The sequence below is a fragment of the Elgaria multicarinata genome, chromosome 1, assembly GCF_023053635.1.
Source record: "Elgaria multicarinata webbii isolate HBS135686 ecotype San Diego chromosome 1, rElgMul1.1.pri, whole genome shotgun sequence".
Classification (NCBI taxonomy): domain Eukaryota; kingdom Metazoa; phylum Chordata; class Lepidosauria; order Squamata; family Anguidae; genus Elgaria; species Elgaria multicarinata.
In genome coordinates, this window is record NC_086171.1 from 155,323,062 (window position 1) to 155,333,633 (window position 10,572).

Below are 10,572 nucleotides of genomic sequence, written 5' to 3' on the forward strand. Positions count from 1 at the left end.
GTGCAGCTTACAAGGAATAAAACAAATAATAATGGTCTTTCATTTTTAGGCTATTGCTTCCACAGTTGTTGACTGATCAATGGCTACACACAGATCTAAGATTGCAGTGTTTTGCACACAGTGGGGAATAATTTCTCAGGAGAATCTGAATGCCAGAAAGGGCTGCAGCTTCCCCTAATAGCTGTATCCTAACTTTGGTTAAACCCCCTACCTCATATGATTTGATATCCCACCTTGGTAGGTTAGGCTGAGAATTAGGAGGTTGAGTGGAGTTTCCCTAGGCCAGGCCTGGTCAAACAATCTAACTATTACCCCACTGTGGCTGACAGAGGGGAGGCTGCAGTCTTCCATTGCACACTGTGAAGTGGCCATACAGAAGATCTCAGCAGGTTTTCTCTGGATGAAGTTTGCTCTGTCCGTTTTGGGGTCTATGCGGAAAGGCTTAGATAGGCAGCCTGGCTTTGCTCCCTATAGCATTTTCTCGCTTTCCAACGTTCCTGTCAAAGAGCTTCTCGGCTTGTAGCCCTTTGTGGTGGGCGTGACCCATTCGCTGTGCAAACAAATCAGAAGTGGATCTCATGAATATGTAGCTGCCCTCGACCAATTAGAGCGCACCGGAGCTCCCTCTCAGCTGTTTTACTAACTGAAGGCATCAAGAAACTTTTCCTGCTTTGGGAAGGAGTTCAGCGCTCGTTCAGTGCCTGGAGCGAAGCGGCCGGACTCCGGGGCAGTTTCCGAGCTCTTTTCCGCTCGAGCCGCCGCGCAAGATGAGCGTCGCCGTGGAGGAAGCCGCCTTGCCGTCCATCTCCACCTTTGCTGCCCTGGTGCCGCTGGAAGACCGGCAGCCCGAAATGGTACGGGTGTGGGTGCGGGCAGCTCTTGGGGAAAGCGGCCGAGAGGCGGTCAGCCGGAGGGGCAAGCGACGCCTTGCCCGAAACGCGTAAGGAAGACCCGACGGCTCTTTACGCATCCTATCGATAACGATGATGATGCTACTATCATAAGAGAACGGAGCTTTGGAAGCGGGCAATTTGGAAGGGAGGATCGTCAAGGGCTCTTCCCTCGCGGCCACCTTTTCATTTTAAAATCGCCCCCAGCCTCTTGCTCTGCCCGCGTTGGGGCTCCAAATGTATGTCTAGGAAGGTATCAGCAGCTCTGCTTGGCTCCACGAAGCTTCACCTCCTCTCACACCCGTCTAACCCTGTCGCGCTTTGCTCGGGCTGTTCCCGGTCTTTGCGCTTGTGGGAGGGGGGAAAAAACCCAAAACAAAACCGTGGACAATTTAAATAGCGTAGGTGCAAAATCTGCGACGAGCTCGGAGCAAAATGATTTTTCAAGTTGTTTAAAACTCTATCGGCCTTATTATTTGGGGGCACCAACTTTACGTCGATTTAAAAAATAAATAAGTCGTGGAGTTGTCATTCCGGAGCCGCGCATTCCTTTGGCTAACCGCACAAGGCTAAAACGCCATTCTCAACATCTTGGAGGATGGGCAGAAGTTAGAAATGTGTAAATGAAGCGTCCAGGGAGCTTCGGCTATTGAGCGGTATAGAAACGTAATATAAATAAATGAGAGTTTGATCCTGGTCCAGGAGTACGTGCAGGGAATAAGTAGGGTGGAGTCCCCCGATCCAGCTGATTTGACGCCCCACTGCTTGGGCAGAAAAGTTTGCTTGGGGAATTGCTAGAACTGATTACCCATCTGGCAGCCCGATCCTATGTAGAGTTAAGCATTCCACCACCCCGGACAAAATTTCATTGCTTGTAACGATTTCCGGTTGGGAGTCTTTTGGGGTTCGATTAAAAGCAAGTGGTGAAGCCCACGAGCAGGAGAGAGGCACCTGGCATCTTAAGGGAGGCAATTTGGAGTGGAAAAATGGCCATCGGGGGAAAGGCTAAAGCCTCCTTTCCCTCCCTCCCGTTTCTTCTCTAAGTGCCGTTGGGACTTCCTGACACGTACTTTCATGTAAACTGTACTTTGCCCTCGAGTGTGACTCAGGTTCTGCGGGGTATGGAGGATGCTTCGGCGCGGGGTCTGCCTTGGCAAGGCAGGGAGAGCCGGGCTCCTCGTGTATCTCTCTCTCTGTGGGACGGGGAAGGGATGCGGGTGGCAAGTCCCCTCCACCGGCAGCCGAGAAAAGGCGTGCGCTCTGCGCGGGAGACGGCTCGGCCGAGCCCTCTCGACTTGGTCCCGACTCCGGGACCCCCAGTCGCCTTCGTGCGCGAGGGTCTTCTCTTCCAGCGGGGCCCATCCAAGCTTGGGGCGGGGAGGGGGCGGGGCCCCAGGGGTCACGTTAATTCGCGCCTCCGTAATTATCCGCATTCCGAGAAGCGATGGATACATTGGGAGAGGCGAGGAGGCAGCGTTGCAGATTCGCTCCGGACTCGCCGAGGATTTGAGGCGTGCTGTGTAAACGCAGCGCGGCTGCTCGACGGGAGGGAGGGGTAGTAGGGGGAGCCCCGCCGAGTAGCTTGAATCCGAAGCGAGCCGAGCGCCAGGCGCGCCCTGCCCGCGCGAGCCAAGGAGCGCGCAACCCGTTTTTCAGGTTCGGGGGCGCTATAAATAGCGCCGGGTTTCTCCCCCCCCCCCACCCCGGCCGCCGTTTCGGGAGCGTTAACCCTTTTCGCGCCCTAACCCCGCTGCGTTCCGCCGCTCCTCTCTCCCGCAGAGGCTTCTCCCGCCTAGCGCGGAAGGCGCCGCCGTCACCACCATCAAGAGGGAAGCGGACGAGCTGGGCAACTTCGTCGACCTGGAGTTCATCCTGGCGCACACGACCAACGGGCAGCCGCCCCATGGGGTGGCGCCCCCGCCTCATGCCAACCCCAACTACCCGCTGCCCGAGACTCCCGAGAGCTGCGGCACCACCTACGACAGCGATAGCTCGGGCTATCAGCCCCCCAACAAGTTCGGCGCGTCCTACCTGCCCAGCCCGGGCCACAGCTACGTGGCCGAGCTCTTCACGCAAGACCTGCAGCAGCACCCCCAGGCGCCCCCGGGGCCGGGCCACTGCGAGCTCCAGCGACGGGAATACACGGAGCTGCGCGCCCCCGGCCTGGCCCACCCCGCCGCTGCCGGCCTCCCGCGGGGCCTGGCCTTGGAGCACATGCGCGTCAAGCAGGAGCCCATGGACGGGCACTCGTGCATGCTGAGCAGCAGCCCCGATTGCCTGGACCACAAGCCCCTGCTGATGCAGTCCATGATCCACCAGCAGCAGTGCCTCCCGCAGCACGCGGCCAACTGCTTCCCCGGCGAGCAGATAGGCCCGGGGCCCCAGTGCCAAGTGGCTGGCGGCGGCGGCGGCGGCGGCGACCTGAGCGCGCAGATGGCAGCCGCCCAGCATTACTCGCGGGGCCCCCACCTCTTTCCGGCCAACTTCGCCGCCGCCGGGCAGATGCCGCCCCAGTTCCATGGACACTTCAGCGTCTTCCGGGAACCCCTGAAGCCCGCCCAGGGCCTGCACGGGCTGCTCGTCACGCCGCCCAACTCGCCCGTCTTGGATTACTACGCCCCGATGGGGCCCCCGGAGGAGTGCAAGCCCAAGCGGGGCCGCCGCTCCTGGGCCCGCAAGCGCACGGCCACCCACAACTGCGAATACGCCGGCTGCGGCAAGACCTACACCAAAAGCTCGCACCTCAAGGCGCACATGCGGACCCACACGGGTAAGGTCTACAGCTGGCGCGAGGGGGCATCGCCTCTCCCTGTGCTGCTGCCGGGGAAGTGGGTACGCGCGCGCTCCCAGGTTGGGGGGGGGGGAGAACGGAGGGTGCCTTACCATGGCTGTGAGAGGCGCGCGATAAGGAGAAGGGAAGGTGTGTGTCCTCCCCCCTCCCCCGGCCCGGCCACTCAGAGCATAAGGGCTGGAACAGGCGCACTCGGGCTAATCTTGCATCAAGCAGGGGTTGGACTACATGGCCTTCAAAGGAACCTTCTACCTGCAATATTCTACGAGCCTGGCGTTTGTTCGTATGGTTATGTGTGGCTTGGGTGCGGGGCCAGGGCTACTGAGACCTGCTGAGATGTTTCCAGCCAGGTTTATTGCTTCATCCCGTGAATTAAATGGTTTCTGAAACGCCATTGCTCATGTTTACTCAGAAGTAAGCCCTGCAGAGTTCAATGGGGCATCCACCCCAAGTTAAGTGTGCATCATTTTGCAGTCTGGATCTCCCAGAAGTCACTGAGGCTTGTGCTAAAATGGAGGGGACGGGGAGGGGGGGCAGTTTGCTGAGGTCAGAGGAGAGAATGGCATCTGCGCTTCTTTTCATCTGGCCAGAAGGTTTACCCTGCTTTTCTTTTCTCTTCCTCAGGTGAGAAGCCTTACCACTGTAACTGGGAGGGCTGTGGCTGGAAATTTGCACGGTCAGATGAACTAACACGCCATTACCGCAAGCACACTGGTATCCGGCCTTTCCAGTGCCACCTGTGTGACCGTGCCTTCTCCCGATCAGATCACCTGGCTCTGCACATGAAGAGGCATGTGTGAAGGATGGCTGGCTGGGTCCTTTGGGGGGGGGGGGATGTGGAAGGGCTGAAAAGGAGAGGGAGGGGAGGGGAGGATGCAAAGAGACTGAGAACTCTATTTATGAAGGGATGGAATATTTTTCTTATTGGAGTAGCTAATTTATGTATATATTAGTGAAACATTTTAATATTTAAAGAGGAAAGCCATCTGGTTCTTCCATAGCAATATGGAAAAGGTTTATATATTTAAGAGCGAATAGTTACACAAATCTGGCTACTGCAGCAGTGGCCAGGGTATATGACAAATTGCACTGGAAGAGCATGGCGGGGGCAGTATAAATGTGGTAGTCTATCTCTGCCAGTCCTGATCCAAATCTTCACTGTGCACACAGCCATTGTACAGATACTATGTTGACTGTCTCAAGCTGTTTGTAAGATTTTTAACTTTTGTATGTTTTACTCTACACTGGTTCCCCCCCCCCATTGTAAAAAGTGCTCTGTTTTCTCAGCCTTTAAAGTAGAAGTCCTTGAGATGGGGACAAATTAAACTTCATGGAGATTCTAGCCCCTTTTGTTCTTCCAAGGGGTTGTGCCAAAATAAAAGTGCTAAAAATGCTCATACAGAAGGCTGTCTTGGCTTGCACTAAGTATCAGTCCTTCTTACTTTTGAAACTTGGTCTCTGCGTCCCATATAATAAACAGCTGGAAAAGAGCTTCAAAGACAAATATTTGATGTTTCTTGACCTCTTAAATTTGTTCATGTTTTGCCAAAATCTATGACTGGCATTTTTGTATAACATTTTTTAAATAACGTTTTGTTTCATCAGTCTGTTTGGACCAATAGCAGCCTATGATAATGTAACTCTTCCTAAAGCAAGTAATGTCCACCAATAAGTTTCCAAGCTGTCAGCAGTGAGTGTTTGGGATAATCTCAACAGACAACTCTGCCCCTCACCCCCGAAAAAAACTTTCACTTCTGGAAGAGGCTGGAAAAACCAAAATATAAACCCTAAACAAAGACAAAACTTCTGTTGGTAGGTTGCATGAGCGGAAAAGTTTAGAGACCAATGTCTGCAACCCAATTCCATGCACCCTTACTTAGAAGTACCCGGGAGTTAGCCCAACTGAACTGAATAGGTCTTCTGAGTAGATTGTACTGTAATCACACTGAGTGGAATGGGACTTGTGGCACAATCCTGCACATTCTACCCAGAAATAAGTTCCATTGAATTCAGCGGGGTTTACTCCTAGATAAACTGGTATAGGATTACAGCCCCAGACCCTACAGTAAGTGTGCTTAGGGTTGCAATGTTAAAGCATTTCTTTTTCTTGCTCAGGGATGCTGCCAAACCAAGACCAAAAAATATTTGATTATTCTGCTTTATTTGTCATGAGACCTCATAATTGTAAGCAAAACTTTGGAAAAAGTTGCCTTATGGAACTAAAAAAGAAACAAGTTGTAATGTTTCAGTGCTGTCAACCAACCGAAGTTCTTGTGGGGTGCAAGCCTATGCACGTTTTATTGTAAGGGAGCAAGTCATACTGACCTTTATGGGAAGAATGTTCAAATAAGAGTGTGTGTATAGGATTGTAGCCTTGGCTAGCAGTGCAATCCTGGGTGTGCTTACTGAGAAGTAAATCCCACCAGGTCAATGGGGCTTACTCACAGTGGATGGGGTGGTGGCTGAACAGTTTTGGCTTTTAACAACTGACTAGATGTACATACATCAGCTCAATTTAAATACCTCAGGGCGCTTTATGAGAATGTAACATATTTTTTAAGCAATTTATTGTCTATGTCTAGGGGGGAAATGTCATTTTTACTATTTCTCAACAAATGTGTGAAGCAGGTAATGCTCCAAGACTTTCAGAGGTTTATGAATTTAACTGGTGGTTATTTTTGTTTTCTATGACAACTGAAAGTTATTGTTCTATTCTTGTAATCAGTTCGTGTTCTCTGAACTCTGTATTCCTTTGCTCAAGCAAAGATGTTTCTGGAGCACAAAAGTAGGCTATTCCAAAAAGCTGGTGATTTGGCTGATGAATGGATACTTTTGAAAATCTGTGACTATGACTTTAAATCAATCCTTCCTCACAAACCAGTGCCCTCCAAATGCACTGGACTACGGTTCCCCATCATGGTGGCTGGGTATGATGGGAGTTGTAGGACTTTTTCTGCACATCCGGAGAGCACTGGATTGTGGGAAGCTGCTTTAGATAATCTGTTGCAGTGATGAAGAGTGCAATCCTATCCATATTTAGACAGAAAAAAGTCCTACAACTCCCAGCATTCCCCAGCCTGCTGCCTCGGGAATGCTGGGAATTGTAGGACGTTTTCTTTCTAAACATTCATAGGATTGCGCCCTAAAGTTACAGTTTATGGACCTGACATCTGAAGAGGGGTTTCGGAATCCATTCCAATCTCCTATGGCAATGATTTATATGGGTTGACTGAAAGTCTGTTATGGACATCTTTATCTGTGGTTTCGATGTCCCCCTCCAAAGGATGACAATTAAGCCAGGTACTGCTGCAGCTGCATTTTTTTTTCTAGGCAGCTTTTGAGTTTTATTTTTGTAAAGGGCATTTTTGTCCATTTCTGCTATACTTGAATCTTTCTTTCTAAGAAGAAAAGACTCTCTCAATACGTAGCTTATGCAAACAAGTTGTAATTCTTTTTTAAAATGCTGTAAATGTGTCTTGGTGTTTTTTTTAAAAAAAATAGCTTGGGTCTGTTTAGTAAATGACCTCAGCTCTGGTATGTGCAACTGCACCTGTCTGTATATATTGTTAATTAACATTTTTTTGCTTGGGCCCATCAGATATCTCCCATCAGCAAAATGTTAGTTTGCTCTATATGCATACCTAGAGATATTGTTGATCTGATGTAAAACAAATAAAATACAATACAATAACAAGCAAGGAGTTTGTTTCTAACTGAACTTCAAAAGGGCTGACAAGGGGGAGAAACAGCACCTGCAAATGGTGTTTGTGTATGTGTGTGTTTAAACCTATTTATTTTAGAAATTTACTTGCCACTTCTCAGGGCAAAGCCCCCTCGCAAAGTAACTTGCAAACAAAAGTAAAACAATATATAATCAACAATGAAATACACACAAAACAATCCATTTACAAAACTAAAAAAAAGCAGTTTAAAAGACCAGCACAACACTTTTTAGTGAAACATAGGTTGAAACAAAACAACATTAAAGTTCTGGTTTTAGCAGGAAATCCATCTTACAGAACATTATTTTCCTATGTTAAGTCTAAAGAAATCTCTCGATGTGGCTGTTTTTAGTTTCTGGAGCCCACACCAATGCTATAAATCTTTCGTTTTTCTTCTTGTCTTCCCTCCCCTTCTTCTTGAGTGGCTAAATTAGAAGGAAATTCGGGAAGCAGGGCTGGGTTCCCAGCTGCAAACAACATAGGAGCAAGCCTCTGGATTCTGTCTTGAGTGGTGCCAGGTGGCTAAAGGGCAGGTTCCTCAGCAAATTCTCCTGCCATTCTGGGCATGGCCCATCCCTCTGGCTCAGCTGAGCTCTCACACTGGATCTACTGGTAATTTCACTCCTCACTTAGGGACTGAGGCTTCCTCTTTAAATTAACAAGGGATGACTAAGCTCTGGCAGGTCCCAAGCCCAGCAAGCAGGTCTTTCTCCATCCCTCCCACAGACACCCTGTGCCCATTTTAAGCGCTGGGCTTGCGCAGACTTGAATGCAGAGCTTCCAGCACGGGCAAAACTGACTGCCCCAAACAACACAGGCTCTGGCTGGAACTCCAGAGCAGCTTCCCACAACCTGGGCCCCTTGAGATGTTTTGGACTCCAACTTCCATCATCATGCTGGCTGGGTATGATGGGAGTTGGAGTCCATTACACCTAGAGGGCACCAGGCTAGGGAAGGCTACTCCATAGCAGGGGTGGGTAACTTGTGGTCCTCCTGATGTTTTCAGACTATATCTCCCATCATCCCACACCACTGGCTGTGAGTTGCAGTCCAACAACATCTGGAGGGCCAAAGTTGCTCACCCCTGCTCTAGAACATTGCTAGATAGAGGAATGTGGGCATGACTGTGAGCCACATGAATAATTCTTAAGAATTATCATAGATAAACATTCTTTAATGCTATGGGTTTCTTAACTGGTTCCAAGAAGAGGTGGGGTACATCCTGCTGCCCCTAGAACTTGGTAGGTTTGCAAAGGGTTCTGGATCCTCAGTTTGAAATTACATTTGGGCAGCTACTCTTTGGTGGAGTTTCTTGGGCAGCTGGTTGGGAGAGAGAGGGCTGAGGTGAGGAAGGCAAGTATGAGGACAAGCTGGCAGCAAGCATAACTTTTTACTTGCCTGCTCTAGCAAAAGGAGCTGGATTCTAGACATGCTGCTGACAGTGAAAATCCACATATTTCTCCATACTGGAAACATTTGAGCTAGGTGTGACTCACTCAATCTAGTGCAGACATGATTTTGGAATCGGTTAACCCCTAGTACATCGCTTGGTTCCAAGCAAGCGGGCTAGAGCTCCTATGCAAAAGTGTGCCTACGCTTCTGGTTTTATATTTGGGTGAGGATAACTGTTCATTGTGCAAAACATTTTCCCCTCTTGTTGGGTTTTGAAAGATGTCTGGGTAAACAGAAGTAGGTCTTGATGAATCCTCAATAGAGAGTCTAATGGATCTAGATTATTTGCAAATAGATTTTTTACAATTCCTCAAGGGGCTTGTTCAAAAATGCCTTTGTTTATAAACTGGAGAAAGAGGTGTGGGCTAAACTGAATACCTGATTAATTAGCTTGTGCTAGATTATTTTGTGTGTGCGCAAGAGAGAGACTGGCTTTCGTATAGTTACACTTCCAGGCTCCTACAAACATCCTGTAACACTGGAAAAGCTGAATTAAGAGCTTGCCTTCCCCACTGTCTTTGAGCAAAAACACTGAGTTTGTTTTTAACCTTTTTCTGCGGGATAAAAGATGGAACAGGATGCTTCAGCCTACATTCCACAAATGGTCACTTGGTCCTTCAGGTTGCATGTTGCTCTGTTCATATAATATTTTTCATTGGGTGATGAGTTTGTTCCCACAGCATTTATACCACAGTATCAAAACAAGAATGTTTGAAAGACTGAAGGTGCTGTACAATATTTTTTTTCTGAAATAAATAAGATTGGAAGTAGGATATTGGTTTAAGGGACACGTTAGACGCTAACTGTCTAGAGAAAAAGCACTGCAATTGGAGAAAATAAAATGGCAGAGAGAGTGTAGCTGTGCAAACTTGAGAAATGTGGAGGGGAAGCAAAATATTGCCAAGAGAGAAACACCCTGTGGGCTCCCCAGCCCCACCATTGTGCCTGGTCTCTGATGTCAATCTGGAAATGCTCCATATTCTGTGGGGCGAAGACCGATGGGGAAGAGGTGGTTGAAAAACTGGCTGAGAGACAGGCAGCTATGCCCTCTATGATGCCAGGAAGCATGAGTCACTCAGCTATTTGATGAGGCCCTGATCCTACAAACAAGAGTAGATGGAAGCTGTGGTTTTGCTTGCTGGGTGGCTGGGAGAGAATGTAATGTGGGTGGACCAGCTTAACCTGCCTTGCTACCATAGGTTGCTAGATGTTTCAGCCAGGTTTGTGAATGGAAGCAAATGAAACTATTAGTACAACTTATAAAGTGGCTGGCTGGTGATGTGTGTGTCAGTTTTGCAAAGATCACAAGCATGAGCTGTTTCAGGTGGGGGTTGTGTGCTCAGTCTGGTTGCCTACCTGCAAGTTGGCCTCCAGGGAGCAGCACTGCTAGTATAAAAGCTACGACCAGAGTCTCCAAATGCTGCTGGGCCTTGATGTGAAAAGACAGTTTTTGAAGTTCCAACGACAATGGTTTCAAAGTAGAGTTAAGCCCCCCTGTGGTGGCTTTGCATAATGCACCTTCAAGGGATGGTAGGACTTATTTTGTGTCTGTTGCTTTGATCTAAAATGAAAGCTGCAATTCTATATCACAGCTTTCTCCAACCAGGTGACCTCCAGATGTTTTGGACTACAGCTTTTATCATTCTCAGCCAGCATGGCCAATAGCTGAGGATGACGGGAATTGTAGGCCAAAACATCTGGAGGCAAAAGGTTGGGG

General features: G+C 49.1%; 1 protein-coding gene across 2 annotated transcripts in view; it reads left to right on the plus strand.

Annotated features, from left to right (window-relative positions):
* Positions 1-7,375, plus strand: part of KLF18 (KLF transcription factor 18) — a 151,700-nt gene extending 144,325 nt beyond the window's left edge. Inside the window, exons 2-4 of one of the 2 annotated variants that reach the window (XM_063139896.1) lie at positions 756-854; positions 2,670-3,660; positions 4,306-7,375. In XM_063139896.1, the coding sequence (XP_062995966.1) occupies positions 768-854; positions 2,670-3,660; positions 4,306-4,481 (1,254 nt within the window). In that variant the 5' untranslated portion in view covers positions 756-767 and the 3' untranslated portion in view covers positions 4,482-7,375. Of the gene's footprint in view, positions 1-650; positions 855-2,669; positions 3,661-4,305 lie in introns of those variants that run through there. The other variant, XM_063139903.1, reaches the window with a different exon arrangement.
* The last annotated feature ends 3,197 nt before the right edge of the window (positions 7,376-10,572 follow it).